Source organism: Gymnoscopelus braueri (assembly GCF_963280865.1).
Source record: "Gymnoscopelus braueri genome assembly, chromosome: 6".
NCBI lineage: Eukaryota > Metazoa > Chordata > Actinopteri > Myctophiformes > Myctophidae > Gymnoscopelus > Gymnoscopelus braueri.
Genome location: NC_137607.1, coordinates 39535685 through 39561352, shown reverse-complemented (window position 1 = coordinate 39561352; position 25668 = coordinate 39535685). Strand labels below are relative to the sequence as shown.

At 45.2% G+C, this 25668-nt stretch overlaps 1 protein-coding gene across 1 annotated transcript in view; it reads right to left on the bottom strand.

Moving 5' to 3' along the window:
* Nucleotides 1-646: 646 nt before the first annotated feature.
* ttll7 (tubulin tyrosine ligase-like family, member 7) overlaps nucleotides 647-25668 on the bottom strand; it is an 86383-nt gene continuing 61361 nt past the window's right edge. Inside the window, 8 exon segments of the mRNA XM_080430067.1 lie at nucleotides 647-715; nucleotides 1464-1568; nucleotides 5364-5476; nucleotides 6866-7039; nucleotides 12274-12434; nucleotides 16008-16088; nucleotides 19703-19837; nucleotides 23945-24246. Of these exon segments, the coding sequence (XP_080286193.1) occupies nucleotides 1486-1568; nucleotides 5364-5476; nucleotides 6866-7039; nucleotides 12274-12434; nucleotides 16008-16088; nucleotides 19703-19837; nucleotides 23945-24246 (1049 nt within the window). The 3' untranslated portion in view covers nucleotides 647-715; nucleotides 1464-1485.

The following is a 25668-nucleotide window of genomic DNA, read 5'->3' as shown; positions in this document are numbered from 1 at the left end:
AAAAAAAATAGCATTTAGTTTTCTTTGTTTTGTTTTTACATCCGCTTGCTCAATGAAGGGATAGCTTTGTTAGTATCATTCCATAATCTGCATTCTGCATCTGCATTCGCTGCATTCATGGAATACCTTACAAAATAAATAAGTACATAAATAAACAATCCTTGCATTGTTTAGTATAGTTATTCTTTCCCTTTTACAGTACTATGACTTGTAACTGTACAGTGAGCAGGTATAATACAGCAGTTAGAACTCATTGTGATGATGATGATGTTAACAGCAGTGGAGGTGAAGTGGTGGGGGGTGGGGGGTGGGGTTTCTGGCATGGTGAAACTGGGTGGAACTGAGCTGAGCTGGGCTGGACCAGACCAGACCAGACCAGACTAAACCGAGTCAAGATTCTTCATCAATCCTATACGGTATGTCTGCCATAGGGGGCTTTGGCCTTGGTCCAGAGTCCATCCTGGTTCCAATACCCCCCCCCCCCTTGAAAAACTCACATCCAAACTGGAAGTTGGAGGCTGGGCGGAGGTGAAGATGTGTGGGTGGTTAAAGGGAAAGGGCTAGATGTCAAATATCAGGCTGGTGGTGGTGACCTCAGAACTGGCCCATCCTGGCAGCGAAGAGGCCACGTGGCCGCGGCACGGCTGAGGAGACGCGGCCAAAGCTGGACGAAGGCCACTTGACGACGAACTGAGAGGTCACTGGCAGCAGATACCTGGACCAGACAGATGGACGAGAGAAAGAGAGAGAGAGACAAAGCAAGAGAAACAGAGAGAGAGAGGGAGAGAGGGAGAAAGAGAGAGAGAGAGACCGATAGAGAGAGAGAGAGAGATAGGGGAGGGATTGGGTGAGGGTAGTGGGTGAACATAAAGAGGGGATTAGACAGGCAAAGATCACTCTTAAGACTCCGGGTCGCAGGAACCCATCAGCTTGGTAGCCACATCAGCCCTGTGTTAAAAGTCTATTATTTAATGTATCGTCATCGTGAACGCTAATACTTATTGTCAGCTCATGTCTGTGGCAATGACACTTTAATGATGCCCGCAATTATTAGTCATTATGTACAGGGAAGGTTTGACACACCTCCACATCTGGAGAATTATAAGATGAAGTGACATGTTTTATATTATGTCTGTAACGGGCAATATGCAGTACTTTACACAGGATAGGAATACTTATTATATTATATAGTATATGATTTTATATATATATATATATATATATATATACATATATATATATATATATATATATATATATATATATATATATATATATATATATATATATATATATACATACATACATATATAGTATGTGTACACATACATTTAGGGCTTTATGCTGAGGCAGGTCGCAGATAAATGTATCTCGAAAACAATAAAATCGCAAGCGCAAAGCGCAAGCTGAACTTTCAACTTGAACCGGTACACTTTGGGGTATCATTAACAGAAGGGCCTCACCTATCGTTCCGCGGCTTAGACGTCAGTACCTTTCTAAGACTTTTCTATGACACCTTCCACCGAGACAGAGCAGTGAGGCAGCTCCTGCTAACAGCGTTCCAGTACCTGGGAATGAGACCAGCGTCAGGTTGAGATGGACTCAAGCAGGGGGCCGAACCCCCCACGCCTGCCTGTTCTTTGGTTACGTGGAAGTGAAGAAGATTATGATTGTCAGAGCCATGTCAGATGGGATATGACCAGATCCTGGGAAAGGTTACCGCTGACTCGAAGGAGTTGGTTATACAGTATCTTGTTATGTACAGTATTAGATGCTGCGGGGTGTTTGTTAGGCATACAAAGGGGAGAGTGCTTTGTGTTCTTTGGGGGTTTATTAATCGCATGTTCATTTTATCCCGCAGAGCACTGGGGTAATAACATTAAACTCAAACTTAGCGGCAGATCAGACCTACAGTTGAGACCTCACATTCATGAATAATGCCAACACGAGTAAATGTTGCGTGTAACGGAAGAAAAAGAAAAGAAGGAAAATGTCCCTGTGGAAATGCTATAGATTTGACAATCTAATCAAACGGCAGCTATTGGAGGAGGATTACAGGCTGTGAAAATAATATCTTCTTTCAAGCTGGTGGAGAGATAACACACTCCTCGCTGACAGAACCCCTCTCCCTGTGAAATAGCTCTTGGGCAAATTAGCCAGGCTGCTCCTTCTTCTTCTTCTTCTTCTTCTTCTAAAGTTGACTGGAAAGAAAAGGGGGGGGGGTGGTGGGCTGTCGCTGAGGGCACTCTGCTCAACACAGCCCAGACCCCAGGAGAGTTGAGATGGATTCAAATTAACTTCATTTAGTTCAACGAGAATGTCCTTGAAAATGGGCTTCAAGTGGGCCGGGGGTATACTTGTCGAGCACGTCGTCTTCCCTCAGCCGTGGCTGAACTCGCCGTGCGAGCGCCTGGTCCAGCACCTGTTCCCTGGGAATTCATCCATTCACTGGAGCTGGAGAGAAGAGGAGGTCGTGACTCTGCAGCGACTGGTTGTTGTTGTTTCTAGGGATGCAACGGTTCAGTCAAACTAATACATGTAAATGATTATAATGAATAATTTGTTTTAAGAAAATACGATTTTTAGCGAAAACAACATAACTTTCCACAAAACACCATTGTACAATAAAGTATAAAATAGGGCTTAAAGTGTTTAATCAGACTAATTGATTTAGTCAATAATAAAAAATCTATTAGAATATTTTTTGCGTTGGTTCGTTGATATATAAACTATAAAAAATAAAATAAAAATAAAATCACATTTCTCGGTTATCCGATTAATCTAAAAAGTGATTAATAGAATAATTGCTAAAAAAGATAATCGGTAGTTGTAGGCCCAGTTGTTTCTTCCATCATCCCCGCTCGCCCCCCAAGCCTGTTGCACAGCTCAGTGTGCCGTGTCTGAGGTAACATCTGGACATACTGTACAAGACCTGGATTCCAGCCTCCCAGTGTCTCACTTATATTCCTCGCCTTTCTCATTCTGCTGCTCTCGTTTCATGAGATTCAGCACAACATATCAGCTCGGAGCCGTCCTGAGAGCACTTTCTTCTCTCTCCCTTCAATTTCCATACAGCTTTTTAACACTGAAAACCAAAAGCCCAGATGTGGAGATGCTACTGATAAAAAAAGAAAGAAAAAAAAGTCAAATATTGAACATTCATTGGCAGCCGTGTGTGTGTGTGTTTTATAATTCACTTTGAGAATGTTCAGTTCGCAGGGGGGATCACGTGACCGGGGGGGTTGGGATAAAGGATGGGCTTCTCATGTCCGAGCTGCCTGATGTCTCTGCAGGCTATATTTAATTGGGCCCCTCATTCAGCGTCGTCCAGGTTTTTGCCTCCTTTGATCAGGGAGAAGACCTCGGCAACAACGCGCGCACGCTTGGAACCGCGGGAGAAGCCACAGAACAGGGCTCTCTGCTTTCTGTTCAAATCAATCATTGGACAGAGGGAGAGATGCACAGAGAGAGAGAGAGAGAGAGAGAAATGGGAAGAAAAGAGACTCATCCAGCTCCAAACTCATTACACTACGTACTGTATGTAACTGTTTTTACTGATGGGGCCATGGTGCAGCTCCTCACGTCCTCCCGTGGGACGCGACTGCCGCAGCGAATTAACACGTAGAGCCTCGGCTTAGGGTGTTGGGAAAGGGGGGAGGCTTTGTCAAGATCGCTGACGCAATCAGACACCCAAGTACGTTACACGGCGGCTTGAAGGTTATCTGCAGCCCACGTTCCGCCAAACACCCCAATTAACCCTAATTATCGCTGCACTTTTCTGATAGATGAAAGTTTGCGGTATCTAACTTGTGTCTTGTGTCGTCATGGTGGGAGATTGGTCAGTGTCAGCTGCTCGAGGGAGGGCGGGGTCACTCACTGGTGGAGCTGCTTTGGCTCGTTCATCTCCTCTCAGCCATGTGTGAGAATAGTGACACACCTTGTTCAGTAACTTCAGCAAAGGACACTTGAAACAAGAGTGAGCATGACACGTGTGAGTTCAAGTGTCTCTCAGATCCACCCTGACACTCTGTGTGCTCAAGGATGGCAAATATAAAGGCACTAGTTTCTTTGAGCATGTGTGTGTGGGAGATGACCTGAAGGTACTCAGAACAAACCAGAGTGCTCCCACACATTGACTGTACTTTTATTACAGAAAGAAAGAACATGTTTTTGTCCTGTTCATCGGGAAAAAGCTAATTTTAGAAAAGGTGCAATGTGTTTTTGTGCGTAATTTTAGCATGTGTTGTACTGTAAGTGTTGATAAGTTGAGGCTGCAGGCAGTTAACAGTCAAAGAGTGAACAAGTCATCAGTGGATGGGGGTTCGTTGTCACTATGTGAGTTGGAGTCACAGAAAAAGGAGGTGATCGGCTCCACACACACACACACACACACACACACACACACACACACACACACACACACACACACACACACACACACACACACACACACACACACACACACACACACACACACACACACACACACACACACACACACACACACACACACACACACACACTCAATGTTCCCTCCCTCTCATCCAGGCAAAGCATATGCAACTGACAAAATTGCAAATGTTAATTGCCTCTTGACTGTCTGAGGACTGAAGTGTGATGGAAGTCTTTCTGTGGGGATGTTTCGAGGAAAAATGAACCCTGCATGTGCAAGTACGCATTGCAACAGGAGCCATTCGTCATTAACGAGAAGAGACTGGTCCTGTGCAGATGAGTGGGTTGATGGTGGCACTAACACAGCTAGGGTTAGGCACTCCATTCCCACTTAGGCTACTCATATTGAATGCACTCACTGTGCTGTGAAGCAGTGAACAACATCCATGTGTTATGGCATACCATGTGTTATGTCACAGCAGAGCAATTCGATAGTGGTGTCTAGCAAGTTGCCCAAATGGTTGCAGCATTGACAAGCAAGCATTCAAAACGGTTTCCGTTTCTTTCTCTTGCCTCCTTTCCTTCAACCTCATTCTCAAAGTTCATTCCAGGCCCAATTACAAAAATGAAATGAAATAAATAATAATAATCACACTTTTTTTTACATCAATCACCAAACGGGTACCATTCAAATCTACCTGACCATCGTTTGTCTGTTGGTTTGTTAACAAGGTAAAGGAATAGAATCATGCTGTAAACTGATGGTTGCACGCAGCCAATCAGTGAGGGGTGGTCCCAAGCAGCAGTGGGCGTGGCTGTGAGGATGGTGGTGTCAGCAGCAACAGCAGGAAGCGCAAGGTGGGGGACGAGGGTGCAGGGGGGGAGGGGGTAGCGTAAGCTGGTGGGGAGGGGTGACGGTGCAGGGGGAAGCGGGTAAAGGGGTCCTTATGGGAACTAAACCAAACAGAGACCTGCGTCGAGGGGCGAACTGACGGAGGAAGAGGAGGAAGAGGATGCAACAGCGGCAGCGGCAGCAGCAGAGGCGGAGTCATGGGCAGAGGCTGGTCCGACAACCAGTGGCAAGCTTTCATAAACACACACACACACACATAGGAATATATAGAAAACAGTAACACAGAGGGGGAAAATAAGGAGAAACAGACCAACGTACGATTTTCATGGCGACACAAGAAAACCTCCAACAGCAATAGAAATAATGGTCCACAATAAATCCTGGGGCAACAAGGACTGTAAAACCTCATACTTTATCCAGTTAAATCTATCCTTCAAATCAATAAACAAAACATAGAAAAAAGAAGGGACGATGAGACTAGCAGATAGCGACAACAGCATCTTTCTAGCCTCCTAATCGTACGTTCCGCGTACAGGATAAACACCAGTTCTCCTGGCTTCTTCCTCCTCTTTACACAGTGCAGGTTTTACAGGCACAAAGTGATAGCCTGTTAAAATATGTGCCAGGGTTATGAATCATGTAAAGCAACGATGCCCCGAGAAAAAGAGGACCTCGCTCTCTCTCTCTCTCTCTTGCTCTCATAAGGTCATTTGCAGCACTGGCTCATCTGGGCTCTAATTGAATTAAGCAGGCCTCAGGGGACCCGGGGCTAACCTGAGCACTAATCTGTGGGTCATTATTTCCTGTTAACAGCACCCTCTATCCCTCTACCCCCATCACCACTCCACCCCCTCACTGCCCTCCCTCCAAGCCCAAAATGTGTAGCGGCCAGCTGCATGGCTGCGCACTTTGGGTTACACTGTAGCCTGTGAGTGAGTGTGAATTTTAAAAGTTCACACTCTCTGCCGCCTCCTCTAGAACTGACATTAAAAATAGAAGGAGGGCGATTTGCTTTCAGAGGCGAAAATATTATATGTGACATGGATTGAAAGTTAATACTGAAAACGTATTATATTTTAGTGCATGTGTGTGTCCAAAACATTCCAATGTGGCTGGAAACATTATCACATACTGCATAGGGACAGGATTCATTTCAGTGTTTTCTAAATCCAATCCATTTTTTGGACAAATCTGCGGTTCACCTTGCCTAAACAAACCCAAACCTCGAACCACTTTCTCTTGGGATCATAACGCTACAGTATGCTCTGATTCAGGAAATACAATAAAGATTCCTGGAACTAAAGCGCTTCTCATAAAAGTTTGGGTGGGCTCTCCCTCTACGCATGGAAAAAATAAAATATAATCCTCGTCCTACAGTAGTATGCAAGTAGACGATGGTGCACGTACTGTACCAGTCCCTGCGTATGCTTGAATCTGGCCCGTTTACCTTAACGGCATGTCACCTTTTTTTTTTACACAGATGTTACTATCCATCTCTGCTATTGCAATGGGGTGAAAAAGCAAAAATCTAAGCAGCAGTACTGTAGAACATTGACAGAGAATGGGGATGGGGGGGTGGGGGTGGGGTTTGGTGTCAGAGGTCGTCGTCCTCCTGCTCACCTAGTGTCGTCCCACTCTGGGCTGAGTCCGGTCAGCGAGCCGCGGGACTCGGAGACAAACTTGTAGACGACCAGCAGGCAGTCCCTACACAGCTGCACCAGACGCCTGCAGCACTGCAGCTCCTGGGGTGAAACCACCTCGCTGCTCTTGCTGAAGATGGTCTCCCACGACGAACTGGGGAAAACACAGAACGGACACAAGTTCATGTCCCAGTAGGCACCGATGTACAGTATTATGTACACAATGTAGAAGGAATGGACCCTTTTCACAGGAGCCATGTGGATGGGTAAACACAGCTGAAGGTAATAATGGTATAGTCGCGGGTGTGTTTCATTTAGGTGTTACTCAGACCCATAGAGAGAGAGAGGTTTCCATCACACTTTGATCTCGCCGAAAAGCGGGCAGCTATGGGCTGTAGTTCCAATCATTGGAACTTCCTCATTGAGATAGACAGAGCATTTCCGCATTCCATTCTTACAATGGGAGTCTATGCTAGTCGTCACTCTCATACTAGATCACGTCGTCACTCTCATACTAGATCACGCTGGTGTTACTGTGTGCCAGCATGCATGGGCAGCTCCTGTACGGTAAACTTCATGCTGTCCTGGTACACAGTAACACCAAAATGAAACACACCCAACAATTACCTTCAGATGTGTTTACCATAAAAGTTGAAATGGGCGGCTGTAAAAAGGGTCCGTATGCCATGTATGTACACATACAGTACATACACACTGTCCAGACATACTGTAGAGTAGACGGACACGCGTGCGCATGCACTCACACACAAATGGAGACAACAGGAGAAGAAAGACAAAGAGGAGGGATGAAACAAATCCAAGTACAGTTAACCCTCTTTACAACCCGGACATACCCCTGACTGTGAGACTGCTTCAACAACTGAGACGCAGAGCCCTGGAGGAGCGTTTGATGTTGCCTCCCCCCCTTCACTCTCACTCTTCAGGCGGGAGGTAGGAGGTTAGGGTGGCTGTGCTTCCTGTGAAAGGGTTCAAAACGGCATGCGTATCCATCCCCCCCCCAGACCTCCCCCCCTCCCAAAAGTCCTCTTTCAAAGCATGTTGAATTCAACGCCCCACGATAGCCACCAGGGCCATTTTGATTGTTGTTAAGGCCCTGAGATAAAATATCAAACAAGGGAGGCCGATAAAGAGGGGGAGGTGGAGTGCACGTTCCGAGGTGGGCCACTTGGCTGTCGCTACGCGATACCACCCGCGGGCTCATCCCTGTCGGGGCCGTGCCCCTTCACGGGAAGGGGGGATTGGACGAAGCGGCTAGACGGCTAGTGGGTTCATGCAGGGCATTCTGCGATCAGACAGACGCAGCATGGGGCCGCAGCGTGCTGCTGGGTGTAGCGGTGTCAAGGCCGGGCCGGGCCGGGCTCGTCTGGGCCAGACTAATCCTCCAATGCCCGGGCTCCGACACCACTCAAAGGGAAAAATCTGTCCATTCGATCGCTGAGCCTTAATCTTTTCTTTGCCTTCCTTTTTCTTTTTTTCCTCTACGATTTATCTTCTTTATTTTTTGCCCTCCGTCAGAGAGTCCCTCCGTTTTCCTCCCTCTCCTTATCATTCTTTTATCTCTGTCACTCACTCGTTCACTCTCACTCTCTCAATATCCCTTGCCAAAGAAAGAGGGGGAGACATGGAATGGCTGGAGAGCTGTGGGTGGTGAGTACAGAATAAAGCCAGTGAGCTCCTCAGTCTGTCTACAGCGGGGGAGTCACGACCACCGAGCGACTGAACTGGAAAGAATAGACGGAGCAGGGAGGCAACAGGTCACACCTCCATCAGACAGGAGATGAAAAGCTACTCAGCGGCCATCTGTCTGAGAGCTGTGTGTGTGTGTGTGTGTGTGTGTGTGTGTGTGTGTGTGTGTGTGTGTGTGTGTGTGTGTGTGTGTGTGTGTGTGTGTGTGTGTGTGTGTGTGTGTGTGTGTGTGTGCGCGCGCGCACTTTATGTGAGTATTTGGAGAAACCATTATGTAGGAAGTAAGACCCAGCTAGTGTGTTTGAAGGTGTATCGGCATATGTGTAATGTATGTACTGTACGTACGTACGTGTGTACTGTATTTGAGATCACCAGTGTGAGCTCTGAAGCCAATGCACCAGCTGGTGTACTTGTTACTGTGTGTGTGTGTGTGTGTGTGTGTGTGTGTGTGTGTGTGTGTGTGTGTGTGTGTGTGTGTGTCTTTCAGGCTGGTAATAACATCTTAATGTTTGCGGACCAGTCAGTGTGTGTTTCTAAGCGCTTGTACGGATGCTCGGCTCACGGTGTTCACTAAAGGTAGAGACACAATCAATTGGACTAACTTGCTGTGGGAAAAGCCACATACCACCGCTTCTAAATGTAGGGGGGGTAAAGAAGAAAAACAAAAATTAGAACTGAGAGAACACTTGAAAGGCTGCGATAACAAGCCAAACTAAAGGGAACACATGAGGCCTCTCGTTGGCTCAATCCCCCCTTCCTCGACTCCTCTCTCTTTCCGTTCCTTCCTCCCCTCTCATCTGTGCTGTGAAAAAGCCCCGATCAGCTGCTGAGATCTGTGGCCTTGTTATACACACTTTCACCACGTTGCTTTCATCCTCCCCGGGGAGGTGTATGAGTGCTGGAGGTGGGGTCTCGGCCTGTTTGTTTGTCTGTCTGTTCATCTGTGTCTCAGCCTGGTGGTGGTGTCATTTCATTGACTGTATAATGAAAGGCAAAATGCCCCGTCTGTCAGTCAAAGATGTAGTCTAATACAGCACAGTGAAGGAACACCTCACACCTTCATCCTCTCCCCTAGCGTTAGGGGAGAGGATGAAGGCGTGTTTTTTTTGTGTGAGGTGTGAAAGTTTTTGTTGTGAATATTAATCATTGCGCTACGAGGGGATTGGAATTCAAATGGCTGCCCTATCCATGTTGTTATTATGGTCTTCTTGCCTATCTCGCTATTATAATGTTATATTTTATATTATTAAAACTAAAGCATCTCATAACCGGTCCAACTATTTCTAGTAAGGGTGAAACGCGTAATCAAATAATTCACCCACGGTGCCTCTTAACACATTGGGTGCCAGCATTTTTTCATAACAACTTACCGTGGGTGCCAGCATTCTCCCCATTGACTGCGCTTTGCTGTTTAAAGCTCTAGACTCCACGACGAGCAAATCCACGTAAAAAAAAGTATCCATTCATGTAGCGCGATGACCCTAGCTACATCCTGGATCAATAACATTTCACTCGCGAGTTACAACGGGGGGATCGTGCATCGCGCATGACCGGTTTTCCCCACCGGAAACAGATTCGGAGATACTGTATAGGCGTTTTAAAGAAGGAAATAGACAGGAAGCGGATGGGGAGCCATGTTTTTGTTTCCGGTGATCTATTTGGCCTATCCTTCTCAGGATCACAATGGGTACTCCCAGAGCTGCTCCAGCCCCTCCCGTGTGGAAAAAACAAAAAAAACAAAAAGACAGCCAAACTGAAGGGTATTCGGTTTTGGCACTCCGCGTAACTATTTGCAAAATCGAAGGGTATTCGGTTTTGGCACCCCATGTGTTAACACATTGACTGCCAGAGTTTATTCATAATGTACTCACCCCTGTGCCAGCAATTTGCGTGTTTTGTAATTTTTTTGTTTTGTAATTTTTCATTCAAATACATTCTCTGATTGTGTTGTCAAGCACCTACGATTGTTCCACCAGTAGAGAGCAGCACATCCACACATTGATCACCTCGCTCGCCCCCTCCCAAACAGGCCCACGTCATATCCGGTCTGGTATTTTTTCTGTATTATCTGTATTTTCATGTTGATTTTTGAACTGTTTGGTTGCTACTATATATGTCTATGAAATTAACTCAAGGACCCCAACGGAAACAAGTCCGCAAGGACTTTTTTGGCCGGACCTTTTAGACAAAAGCATTATTAATGTAACTGTGTTGTTTTACATTCTTTTGCCTAATAACATTTTCAATCAATCAATCAATCATTCAAAGGATGTGACGTTTTCGACAATTCCCGGCCCGCTGATCGGCCTGAAAACGATGTGATACACTACGACGATGACTGTTAGTCACCCGGACCAAAGAAAATAGAAGTTGAGCTGTCCGTTCGTTTTTTATACAGTGTGAAAAAACTAGTTTTTCCTTATTCTGGCCGAAAATCACCGGAGAAAAACAACGTGACCCGGAAATGATTTTTTTTTTTACATCCGGCTCCGGGTGAGTGTGACGTAAGTGGAAAACGAAAGTGTTGATGAGAAATAAACACAGCCGTGCGATCACAGATTAAACAATGAAAATTCAAAAGAACGCATCAATGCGTTCTTTGGAATCCTGGCACTCAAGCGATGGATTTGAAAGAACGCATCGACGAGATCTTGGCACTGTATGTGTTAAATGGAAGGGACAGATGGATCACGTGCCAAAAAAACTCCCTTCCGTCCGCTCCCATTCTATCTCCTTGATAAAATAAGGAGATAGAACCTCCAGATCTCCTTAACTTTTTACAGTGGTGAAAACGAGCCATTTTCGATGCGCGATCACTCCGCAATGGCGACTTGCGTGAGAGATGTTATTGTTCCAAGCGTTAGCCAGGACCATCCATCGTCGTACACGCATCTATTGTTTACATCTGGGTGCTCGTCGTCGATTCTACAGCTCTAAATGGCGCAGCGTAAACGGTGAGATCGCTGGCTCTAGATGTACCCTGTTTTAATAAACCTTTGGCACCTATTGAGTTAATTGATGAAATGTTGTGATTTTTTTTGTTTAAATCTTTTGAAATATATAATAATAATATAAGATACCGGTATATATTTTTTGATGTAGGAAACGAAAAAAAAGGGGATATTTACTTGCGACCCATAAAAATTTGTTTGCGACCCAAACATGGGTCCTCCGAACCACTGTTTGGGAAACAGTGCTGTACGGCACAGTATGAGAGCAGAGCCTACCCAGTGTAGGAGAAGCACTTCCACAGTATGTATGAGAGCAGAGCCTACCCAGTGTAGGAGAAGCACTTCCACAGTATGTATGAGAACAGAGCCTACCCAGTGTAGGAGAAGCACTTCCACAGTATGTATGAGAGCAGAGCCTACCCAGTGTAGGAGAAGGGTACCTGGAATGCTCGCCCCAAAAACACACTCGCCTCCATTTCTTTCTTCAATTCTTGTAATCGTTTCACTGAGGATAAGGTATTAGGAATGAGTGTAGGGCTAGGCATAGTTTTACTGAGGTTAGGTTTAGTAATAAGGTTAGGTTTAGGCATAGTTTTACTGAGGTTACATTTAAGAATACTCGGTGGCGACCGTTCCGAGGTCGTCGGATTTGACCCGGGCAAACGTGTTTTGGGGCGAGCGTTCTTGTATTCTTGGAGAAGCAGTTCCACAGTATGAGAGCAGAGCCTACCCAGTGTTGGAGAAGCAGTTCCACAGGCCTTGGCCATGGCTCCACAGCAGCCTGTTGAACACGCGGTTGAAGAGACGGTACAGGTGGAGGCTCTCCACGTCAGACTCCCTCCAGATGCGCTGGAGTGCCGAGCGCACGTTGGTACGCACAATGTCCAGCACCTTGAAGCCACAGGGAGGAAGATAAGATTCACATCAAAGGTTGGCCCAGAATTCACAACTTAAACCTACAAAGTTGCGTTTACTGCCAAGTATGAGGTTCATACGCTAGATAACGTTTTTCAGAGTTACAGTAGATTGACACTTAGGACTTTGCAGTGTACAAGGATTTTTTCTTCGACATCTCTGGTGCTGTGAAAAAAGAATTATGTGTTGCTATTTCACAATTAAAGCATAATAACTACTGACAAGGCATTGGACATACAGGACTCACATTAGCGTAACGTTACACTGAGGCAGACATGAGGCGATGCCCTGCATGTTAATTAGGGGCCTGAATTTGTTCCAGCAGAAGGATTCCTCTCAGCCTATTTAGCTTTCATATCTCACAGCATAGGAGACACGGAGCTGACTCAGTCAGTCAGAAAGAGAAGAGAGAGCAAGCGCACAGAAATACAAACACACGCGCACTGTAAATAAATACAGATGCACAAACACATGCAAGTTACATGCCAATATAATTTTCTTGCATAGCAAACAATCACACGCAAAACAACTGAATTTACATGCACAGTTATGTACAGTGAGTAGTGTGATGAGAGCCTGTGTGTGTGTGTGTGTGTGTGTGTGTGTGTGTGTGTGTGTGTGTGTGTGTGTGTGTGTGTGTGTGTGTGTGTGTGTGTGTGTGTGTGTGTGTGTGTGTGTGTGTGTGTGTGTGTGTGTGTGTGTGTGTGTGTGTGTGTGTGTGTTTAGAATGGGACTGGGCTATTGACAGTATTAGGGGGCTTAGCAGAGCTCTTCCATAGAGGGGGAGGGGCTTACCCTGATGCACACATTAACTACTCATGGCGACTGCATAAAGTAACGCTTCCCAACATACAGTAAGCTGTTGATGTTTGTCGGGTTTCGATGGATGGATGTCTTTAAATGATGCTATTTTCTGCAATGCATATATCTCAAGCAATGATTTCATGAATCTGCCTTCCATTTATTCTCACTGACATACAGCAAATTGTTTTGATGTATTTTTGGTTCCCACCCCTGACTGAAAAACACAGTTACCACTATTTTATCTCCTGCTGTGAGTTATCTTCCACCATTCAAGCCTGATTTATACTTAGTTGTGGGTGGGTGTCGCGCGTGCATTGTGAGCTTGTAGATCGTCTATTTTCGGTGCACGACACCCGCATGCAACCAAGTATAACTCAGGCTTCAGAGTGGAGCGAGATTGGAGGAGGGCTGGCCACGCGAGAATAGAGCCGGGTTACGTACGCCAGAAGAGGCTGAAGCAGCTCCAGAGCAGAGGGCTAATTGCCGGCCCGACGTCAGTCTGACACTGGCAGAAGATGTGGAGGCGTACTTAGGACCCATGTGCTAAGCATTCCATCATGCTTTCCTCTCTTTTATTTTCTCTCCCTCCTCATTCTTTCTCTCTCCCTTTTGGCGCTGCCTTTCATATCTTGCTCCTCATTACTGCGTGGGTGCGTGCGTGCGTGTTTGTGCGTGAGTGAGTGTGTGTGTGTGTGTGTGTGTGTGTGGGTGTGTGTGGGTGGGTGGGTGTGCGAGCGCATGCTTTTTCGGGTAGGTTTCACCAGACGTGACAAGCATGTAGACTCATACGCAATGCTACAGATGCTCACATACACATGCATGTCGTACTGTATGTATGTACACACTGTACACGATAATAAACAATGGCACAGCAATGGCCTGCTCCTATACGGCTCGTTATCCACTCCTACTACTGCTCGTTAACCACACACGTTTTATTCCAAGCAAAACATCAGTCGGCAACACGGAGTCTGAAGACCACATTATTACTGCTGTTTCATCTGGACCCCTTTTACGGAAGGCTGAGGAAGAAGCTGGACTCTGTACTGGAAAAACGCCTCCCATCCCCTCTATCAGAGGTGTAAACTAACTACGTAAATTTACTCAATTACTGTACACTTTTTTACTTTACTGGAATATTTCCAATTTCAATTTCTACTCCACTACATCTCAGAGACAAATATTATACTTTTACCACTCCACTACAATTATTGAACACCTTAGTTACTAGTTTTGATTATTATTGCAAAACATACATTAACCACTTCAGCCTTATATACATGTCGGCCATTTGAAAATAGCCGATCTACAAGCTCACAATGCGTCGCGATGCGACACATTGTGAGCTTGTAAATCTGCTATTTTCAAATGGATTTTTATAGATTGTATACATTTGAAAACGTTCTACTTTTCGTACTTTAAGTACATTCTGATGCCAATGCTTTTGTACTTTTTCCCAAGCAAATTCTGAATACCAGACTCTTACTCAGAGTAACAGAGTATTTCTATATTGCTGTATTGATACTTTTAAACATGTGAGTATACTTCCTCCAACACTGCCGTCCATGATGAGCTGGCGAGGATGAGGAGCATGTTCAGCCAATAGACTCGTCCCTCCTCGTCACACCACACAAAGTGCCATAGCCAGTCCTTTGTGCCAGTAGCCATCAGGCTTCACAACAATATGAAAACTTGAGACCTACTGTTACTATTGACTATGGACCACTGACTCTGCATGGAGTCTGGTGCACTTGCACATGGACTACTAGGATCAAATTAAATCAAACTTTATCTATATGGCACATTTCCAACGACCAAGTTGAAATTACAAACAGACAAGAAAATAAATTAAAACACAGAAAAAGAAAGAAGCAAATAAATTGAACATGACACAACAAGATAATGAAACAACATATAAATATATTCAGCATACAAAGGTATGCCGTGAGGGCCAGGGTTACACAGTCAAACTGAATTAAATGTTTTTTCAGGATGTACATTGCTGAACTTTGACGGATGCCTGTTAAGGCTAATTGCTGTACTGTATATTCAGTCATAGTGTTGATGATGTACTGTATTTTCCGCACTATAAGGCGCACCGTCAGTGCGCCTTATAGTGCGGATGCGCCTTATAATCCGATGCGCCTTATATATGTATCAATATTGGTTCCCTTGGTTTCCGCACTATAAGCCGCACCGTCAGTGCGCCTTATAGTGCGGATGCGCCTTATAATGCGGTGCGCCCTATATATGAAAATAATACATTTATTGAAGGTGCGCCTTATACTCAGATGCGCCTTATAGTGCGGAAAATACGGTACTTTATGTACATTATATTCATCTAGATACTCACAGTCGACTGAACACATCCATTATTATTCAGTGTTGATAATGTGTAAATACTGTATATCCATTCTTATGCAGTGTGTGTGTGGGTGTGGGTGTGGGTGTGGACGGCGTGTGTGTGTGTGTTTGTGATAACAATGATTTGCATTGTGTCAATGTTTGTTTTGGGGGGTTTATTTTTCTTGCCTGCATCTGTCTGATTGTTGCGTGTGAATTTTATATTAAAAAAAGGGGCTCATTAGTTGTTAAATGAGGACAGATACACAAAGAATTAGCAGGAATGCTGCTAATTTTTAAGTCTCAACAGCTGCATCAAAACAACAAAACGGTATGTAATGATTACAATGTGTAAGTGCCTTGATGCTGACAATTTGAAGAGCGTTATTAACGAAAGCTCACCTTCCTTTGTTTGGTAGAGTCCAACTTCACCAGCCAATAGGAAGCCACCTTTGGTTTATGGTATTTCCAGTTGTCGAGGATCTGTTGACAACCAAGGTGGGAACAAATAAATGAACAAATAAAATCTGCATATGCACATCATTTGCAATTGACCAAATAGGACTTGGTCGTGATTTCATGTATGCCTAAAAAAGCAAAAAAAAAATACAAGCTAGTGATAGATTACAAAACACCCTCAGAGCGTTTTCAAGAACTGTTGCAAACAAAAGAAATACAAAAATACTGGCATCCCCAGCCATCCCGCCCTGCTTCAGTTCCTCCATGCTTCTGTCGTTCTCTTTCTCTCTCCCTGTTATTTTGCTTCCTTTTCCCTCCATTTAATCCCACTGCTCATTTTCCTGTGGCTGACCGACGCAGCCGGCGGGTGTACCGTTACTACCCTATTCTGTCAGGGCGGCCGCCATGTTGCGTCATTCGATCACTGCCGGTGAAAAAGGAAAGAAGGGGGGAAAAAAGTAATGGACAAAATAGAAAATGAAATCAATGCGTATCGCCGGAGAGACAACGGAGGGGAAGCGAATATGCCTTTCTCACTCGAGGACCCGCCATCGTGAGAGCAGTTCTATTGACCTTCGCGGTGTACCTCATGCTAGACTATAGCTGCCTGTCACTCTGCTTGCGAGGGGTTACATCGGGGCATAATTTGACTGTTGTGTGGTTGGCTTTCTTCCCGTATTTTAAGACTGAATGGATTTTCTCAGAAAAAAAACTCATTCTCTGGAGCTCATTCTCAAAGCCTTTCACTCAGCCAGACATACAGTATACTTTCTTTCACACTTCTGTGTATAGTACTTTGGTCGAATTTGAATGCAGGCAGACTCGGGCAGGAAGTCTGATGGTGAAGTGGACAGGGGATCTTTGTTGTTCTTAAACTAGAAACCCAAGGTGTTGAGGGTTTACTTTAGCGAAAAATGAAAGTCCTGTGGGCCGTTCTTGGAATGTTTTGAAAACTGTGGAGGGCTTTTCCATGCACTGGCTCCCAGTGCCGATACCAGTGTGTTACCTAACGGCTGTCTTACTGTTGCTGTGTTGACTTAGGCTGCAACTTCCCGCTGGTGTGCACACTTTAAACTCTCAGCACGCTAGAACCCCAGCAAACGATGTTCCCCGTGGGAAGCTGTAAAGCAAACTGTAGGTGTTTGTGTGTGTGTGTGTGTGTGTGTGTGTGTGTGTGTGTGCACATGAAAGATATTCTTTCATCTTGATGTGAACCTTTGTTCTTTCAGAGATGGTGATGGCGTTGTGCGTGCTCCCGTCTCCCATCCGCTCATGCACAGGCAAATTCCCCACAATTAACCATGAACCCTATAGTGTCCCTATTCTGAAGAGATTTGATTTTGAGAAAAAAAGAGGAAAAAAAACTAGTATAGAGCCCTGGGGGATGCCAGGCAACTAAGTATATGGTTTACTGTAAGTAAGTGGTAAAAGCATCACACTGAAGCATCACACTCCTAGGGTAGTTAATACCCTCACAAAAACATGTAGTAATCCTGGTCACTATACCGCCTCCCCCATGACAGCCGGGGCGCCTGATGGAGGGGAAGGGAACTGGTTGGAATAACGTGTTCCTTCCACGCGCTACGTCCAACCAGGGAAACTCCCCCCTGTCAGGTGACAAGAAGGTCAGTTGGCTCTCATGCCTGAAGGAAGCATGAGCTCGGCCCTGGCCTCCCTACTGTGGGGTGACAGGTGTAATACTGGTGTAGGGCTGGTGTAGTGCCCAGGATCACTTAGGAAATTGGCACCGGGTGAAAAAAATGGGTTACAAAAATCGCGGGATAAAAAAAAAATAGCATCACACTGACAGACAGGCAACTGTATGCTTTGCTATGCTTTCTGGCCAATGACCTTAGAATACGCCATGGAGTGCAGCGTGAAAATTTAAGCGCACAATTACTCAAACACATCATTAACCCGATTAGCCTTCAACTTTAAATCGCAGCAAAAGGAGAAATGCGAGAGACGGTCTCCTCCGTGCTTGGCGAGCACGTCTCATCTCCTGAGGCAAATAAGAAGCTTTACAGGTGCAGGTGCACGTCTGTGTTTCTCCGCCATGCCCTCATTAGGGTTCGTAAACAGTACAGGTGTGGCGGTAATTGTCTCTCACGACCCCAGCGCGGGTGTGCACGGTGTGTGCATGCCTGTGTGCGACACACGCACACACACACACGCACACAAGAAAATAAACTCCAGCTATGGAAAAAGGAGGCATTGATTAATACGACGGCGCGACAGGGAATAGCGGCGGACAGAGCACAGTCGTGAGCGGGGTCGTTTGAAAGACAATGGGAGCAGCGCCAGCGCTGGACAGGCTATTGTGAAGAGAGGCGAGGAGGTCACTGTTAGTTAGGCTGCACAGTGACCGCACCTGGCTGCCGAGGGGACGTCTGGGGGATAGGACCGAGGCCAGCTCACACCTCCTGACATTTTGCACACAGCTACAGGGTAACGCCTGATTCGTACTCACGCGACGGTGTCGTGCGTCCGACAATAGCCAACCTTCAAACTCACAACGTGTTGCAGATCGCGATGTGTTGTGAACTTGTAGGTCTGCTATTCTCTGCCGTTCTCGATGCGCGACACCATCACGCTGCAGAGCATAAAGTAGGCTTACTGTAACACAGTATACTGACCTCTTTGATTTGTTTCTTTGTTCCTTTCTTCCTTCGGTTCTGCCTTGAGTTTTTTCTTTCTTTCTATCTTTCTTCTGCTAAACCTTTTTCCATTTCCCATCCTGAGTTTGGTTTGCTTTCTATTTCTTGTGTATAAAATGGGCGCACGGTCAGTACATGGCACAATATGGACCACATACAAAACACTTACCATGGCCACGGAGAATACGCAATTCTGATTGGCTGGAGGGTGTGCATTATTTTCAGATACCCGCCTCGACACGATTCAAAATGAATATGCATAATACAAAGGATTTTATTATGATTTTTAGACTAACATTAGCTACAATACAGTATATCCTTGAACTTGGATTCTAATAGAACTTTTAACCTTTTGAGGGAAAATAAAATGTTTGTGCACAAGAGGTGACTATTGTCAGCTGACTGAATCAGCTGTCTCAAGGTCGTTACTACGGTTACAACGGTAGATTTTCTTCTGAGGTTGGAGATATTGCCAACGGCAAGTTTCTATTGAAAGAGTGCAGTGCCCCAAAATTTGAAAAAAATATGTAATTATTGGTAAGTGGCCTTGGTTTGATAAGCAGAACGATCAACTCAGAGCAGTTATCAACCTATAATACAGTCTGTCGTGTCGAGGCAAACCGCAGGTAATTATCCTCCACGTCATGCATTATTTTTCGATAACTGCACGGCTCGTCATTGATTATCCCTTGTCACACACATTTGAAATGTGTATTTATGTCCACATAAACAGAAGTACAAGAATGCCTTGTACAAAGGACATACACGCTGCCAGTGCAGTCAGACAATAGGAAAACAGCCAGTTACAAAGTGCATAGACAGCAGAACATTGTACATACAATATATAGTGGACATAAATCATGGATAAAGGAAACAACGCCTTCTCCAAATTGAGCGGCTTCCTATAATAGCTGATACTGAGCTGTACCTTGCAAACTGCTTGGCCCTCCCACAAACACACACACACACAGAGTGCCCCACCTCATCCAGTACAGCTTCAGCCTCCTCCTCTGTCTTGCCGGGGAATCGGATCCTCATGGCAGAGAGAGCAGCCAGGCTCTGACGCACCAGTTCTGTTTCCTGTTCCTTACTCCTTAGGTTCAGCACCGGATCAGCCTGCGCACACACACACACACACACACACACACACACACACACACACACACACACACACACACACACACACACACACACACACACACACACACACACACACACACACACACACACACACACATATTAAGACCTGAGACAAATGTCTTCTAAATCCTTACGGTTTTCTGAAAAACTTTTTCATGTCAAGGACCCCCAAAATTATATGTATTTGGTCGCGGACCCCCATCTCAAAATATTTTCCGGGGACCCCCAGAAGCAAAGATTTGAGTTAAAAAGGTTCGCTTTAAAATATAGGGACTCGCTTGCACTGATCTACAAGCTGTCATGCAGTGCGCCCCGCCGCGGTCATGTATTTCTTTTTTTTCCCGGTTGCCTTTTATGGTCTTAAATGGGGCGTGGAGCAATGCAAATGATTGTCCACGTGAACGCGCTTCTGACTGTCAGACAAAAATGAGGAAGACCGGCGATACACACATGAGAGATTGGTTGGTGAATGGCACGTCCGTTTGTGCTTATCGAAAATACGCACCCCTTTTGTCACTTTATTTAGGCACTATTTACAACCAGCTAAGTGAATCAGGCCCATTGAGTTTTCCATTGTTTCTTCTCCACACCCCCACTAGGTCTCCTCATCCAATCTCAATGGGCGTAAATTGCTTAGTGAATCTGGCCCATTCTGTTTCAAAACGCCAACAGATGCCAGGCAGACTGACATCCTCTGCAATATCAAGCTAGGTACATTATAGTCTGTCAATATGATATACTCTCTGTGGTATTGCTTTTGTCTAAAGAAATTGCTTCCTTGTTCCTGTTGAGGCAATAACCTTGATTACTGGAGGCAGGTTTCGGGAGAGACGCTGTTGTGTAGCCTGCCTTGGAAAGTGACACTGATAGGTATTGTAATGTCATGCAGATTGAGACAACTTTTATTAACAACCTGCTTCAAATGAAACTCTGTTGAGAAGAAGTGTATTCGACAACAATCCACCAATTCAAAATGCCATACTTTTTCGAAGATAGACTGTCATCAATATTAGAGAATATTCTACTATTATACTTACACAAAACAAGAAGTAAAGACATTTATGGTTACATTTTTACACAGTCAGAGTTACAAGAATACGCATTTACGGGTACAAAATTATCATAAATTCAAATTAAAAATAAATATATACATTCTCAAAGCAGTTAAATTAATACTGAGGATTTTACTGTGTACTTTTTTGTCTATTTGTCTATGGCAAAGGAATTGAGCCCGGTTGAGCCCAAACTAGTACTGTAAGAGGTGGTATTTCCCTCAGCATATGGGCAGCACAGCAGTAGATAGATACTGTATGAATTTACACATGTATTGAGGGAACAAAGATAGTAAATTGGACAGACAAATGCATACATATTTTGATATACAAGTGTGCCTGCATCCACGCTCACCTGCACTCCCTCTCTCTCCCTCACTCTCTCTGCCCTCCCTCCTCTCTCTCTCTCTCTCTCTCCCTCTCTCTCTCTCCCAAACACAGTGATAGAAGAACAAAGAAAATGAAGATGAATGCTTGTGAAACGCATGTCTGGGGCTCTTCTGTTTTTCACGTTGGCTTTCGCCACTGAAATGGATGGCCCTCTGTCCCTGGAGATGCTGTCACCGAATCGCACACTGCCAGCGCATGACACCATTGGCCTACAGCAGCAGACGTGCGTGCGTGTGTGTGTGTGTGTGTGTGTGTGTGTGTGTGTGTGTGTGTGTGTGTGTGTGTGTGTGTGTGTGTGTGTGTGTGTGTGTGTGTGTGTGTGTGTGTGTGTGTTGTATAACATAAGCGATTTGGTGGGCCCTTTAATCAAAGTACCTTACAGCACCATGAATATGATTCCCGCCCCAGTGGAAATTCAACACACAGGAATCCCTCAGTGGTATCGCCTTGCTGCCGACAACCCCTTCAGCTGTACTGTATGTGAGTGTGCATATGCTATTAAATATCCAAATATATGTGTGTGCCACCTGTGAACGTTATAAATCAAATGTACTGACTGTGAATAAGAAGAAATCTGTCCTCTTTGCATCACACACACCGTGCAGAAAGCGTGCATGCACTACCACACACAATGTAGATTTTTAGAATATCCCAAAACTAAAATAACCAGAATAAGTTCAAAAGAAAAATAATAATAATGCGGTAGGCAACCTTAGGCACGGGTGCCAACATTAGCACAGGGGAGGGTGATCACTTGCACACTGGCATAAGTGTGAGAGAAAGGAGGAAGGACATCCTGCACATAATTCTACATTCATTCAAACACTGAACTCTGACTGGGGAGGGAGTCTGGGAGATAGGTGGGTTGTCTAATGATCATTACATATTATAACAAAGAAAAAAACATGTATATGGACAATCAAAATATGTTGGAACTATTTTATTTTGATGGGGCGTCATAATTAAACTTAATGTTGATATGGCACACTGAAGATCAAGAAAATAAAAACATTGCACTTCATGTCAAAAAGGTTGCGGACCCCTGAGTATGGCATCGGTTCTCAACGTGGGGTCTGGGGACCCCCGGGGGTCCTTGAGGTTCCAGGGTGTCCCCAGCTAAATGATTGATAGTTAGGATTCACCAAATGGACTCTTATGGGTCTCTAACTAAGCGTACGCTGTCAGAGCTAAATGAAACACTGGGGGTCCTTGAAATGAAAACGGTTGAGAATCATTGATGTACGGTATAGAATCAAATATAAACGGCCAAATGGTTGGAGAGAGAGCATGCTGTTCTTCTAATTCCACACTCTGTTTTATGTACAACATGAGCAAAACGAGAGCAGGCGTGTCACAGGCAGGGTGCTGCTGTGTGATTCAACAATTTATATGGATTCATTTAGAATCAGAATAATTTGTTAATCCTCAGTGGATGAGACCGTACTGTATAATTCATGTTAGGTTTTAATGTTTTAACCCATTACAACCGGGAAAGCATCTGTGTAATTTTTGATGCATTGGATATTAAAAAATAGCTGATTTGTGTACATCTGCATCTTTTTGTACAAGCTTGTACATCTGCTATTTTTGATTTTTTTTTTTTTTAATCTTGGGAAGTGTGAGAACTACTGATTTAGAAGGCATTTGTAGAATCGGCCTCAGGTCTTAATGGGTTAATACATTATTTTTTTAAAGCATGTGTGCTTGTGTGTGCGTGCTACAGTAGGCTATAAACACACAAGCACATTCTTACGCTTGCTTGCTTTTGTAAGTACACAATATTCCACTCAATTCTATTCAGCGGGTTAAGAGAGTATGCAGTGTCCATCACATTCCACTCTGCCCAAAGGATCCTTCATCCTCCTCCATACACACACAGCATGCCAGTGGATGAAGGGGAGCAGAGGAGGCAAGCGTAAAGCAACAGATGGCAACATAATAAAAGGACCATTGTAGAGGACTACAGTAGACCTATAGAGTCCTTAAGGACCTTCTCGGAGGCCTTTCCAATGCCCACATGACACTGACTGTACATCCCAGGAGAGGGGAACAAATCCAGAGTCTTGAAGGACATACTGTACTATACTGTAGGCAGCGTGCATAATATGTGAGTGTCAGAACCAATGCGTTATATGCTATGAAGCAGTGGTTCTCAACCAGGGGTCCGGGGATCACCAGTGGTCCTTGAGGGGGTTCCAGGAGGTCCCCAGCTAAATGATGGAGAGTTGGTAACCAAATGGACCCGATCTTTAACTCTTTAACTGAGAGTGTACAAATGAAACCAAATGGACCCTTACGGGTCCATTTGGTTTCATTTTACTCTCTCAAGAGTTAAATTATTGTTAAACATCTGCATTACTTAATTAACGAAGTGTTATTTTGATCAACGTTTGCCTGTTATCTCTCCTATGGTACCAACATAAATACAGCATGGAATTGTGGACAAAGTCTTATCCAACGATGACAAAATATTCTAAGTTTTGGGTCTGAGAGTCTAAATTTCATTAAATGGTGGTTCCGTGGCTCAAATGCCCAATAAATAATGGACCTTGATATGAAAAAGGTTGAAAACCACTACACCCCTGTGTTACAGTATGCGTACGTAACGTACATGTTTGTATATACTGTACGGCGTACTCACCATGTTAGAGTGAATAGTCCCCAGGCTGTTGCTGTGCGGTACGCGGTGGGCGGAGCCGCTGCGACTCAGCGAATGGGAGCGAAGCGTGGCAGAGCTGGGCCTGACGAGGGGCGTGGCGAGGGGAACGGCGGGGGCGGGAAGCCTGGCGGATGACGCCCTCGCCGCATCACCGGGCGACGAAAGGGAAGCGATGGAGCGAGGACAGGAGATTGAGCGCCTGATTGGTCCGGAGAGGGTGGGGGACGCGGAGGGGGTGGGGCAGGGTTTGAGAGACTTGATTGGAGGTTTCCAGTGCACACGACCTGTATATGGGGGGGAGAGAGAGAGAGAGAGAGAGAGAGAGAGAGAGAGAGAGAGAGAGAGAGAGAGAGAGAGAGAGAGAGAGAGAGAGAGAGTTGGAGGGAGATATGGTAGGAATGACTGAAGGAATTTAAGTGGTGTCCTATTTAACCTCAGCCAATGAGAAGGCTTCCCCTTTTTTGTGTTTGATCTATTTTCACACTCTCTCACTCTCTCACTCTCTCTCTCTCTCTCTGTCAATCATCGCCCTTTACTCCGTCTTTCTATTCCTCCATCACACATCCCCATCCAGCTCGCTCTCTCTCACCGATCTCCTTCTCTCTATTTATTTCCCCACACTATCTCTATGTCAATCTCCCTTTCTCCTGACCCCCCCCCCCCCTCCATTAGTCTGCAGGCAGCTTTGGAAAAGAAATGCAGCATTAGAGCGGTGTGTGTGTGAGTACTACTATAGTGTGTGTGTGTGTGTGTGTGTGTGTGTGTGTGTGTGTGTGTGTGTGTGTGTGTGTGTGTGTGTGTGTGTGTGTGTGTGTGTGCGTGCGTGTGCGTGTTTGTGTGTGTGTCGTTAATGACCGCAATATGCTTTTCAGTAGTCGGTCCCGGCTGCTCGCTTTTTGGGACGGATTAAAGAGCACGGCACTTCAGCCGCAACGCACACAGCATGTCTGTAATAGTGTGAGAGCACTAACTTGAATACACAAGTGTGCCCTTGGTTCTTTTCCGACTGTGCCGTGTGTGTGTGTGTGTGTGTGTGTGTGTGTGTGTGTGTGTGTGTGTGTGTGTGTGTGTGTGTGTGTGTGTGTGTGTGTGTGTGTGTGTGTGTGTGTCTGTGTGTGTGTGTGTGTGTGGCTGACCTGGCATCAAACCCTCCAAGAGTCGTCTGTTGCCAAATGGACCGCATTATAGGGTTTACTTCTAGCCTCCCTCTGGTAGCTCAGTATAGATAAGGTCCAAGCATAACACACATATGCACCACACGTAAACCCTCTTCAAAACGGCTTCCTAATCACAGCTTTGACTTTGTCACACACTTTCTGATGAATGGAAAAATGAGTCTCCTGCAAAGGTCCTCATATAGTAGCAAGAAGAAGCCTCTCTGTAGTACTAACCAGAGAATGAATTCTTTTTCACTTTCTGAGGCGCGATCGATGGTACAATGGTGCCCCCCACCCCCCCCCCCCCTCTCTATCTCTGAAGAGAGATGAAGGGATGTTGTTGTGATTCTTGTGAGCACTGCAGCATGTTTTCGTTGAGTATACAAGAAAGATAATTTCAGGTTCATTCACTTGAGATGAGAAGGCTCTTTTCTCTCTCTCCCTATCTTTTCGAACTCATTCTTTGGGGGTGCCATTCTTTGGGGTATGGCTGTAACCGTTGTAAACAATGGGTGTGCTTTGATGATGCGCGCCTGACGCTTGCGGTGT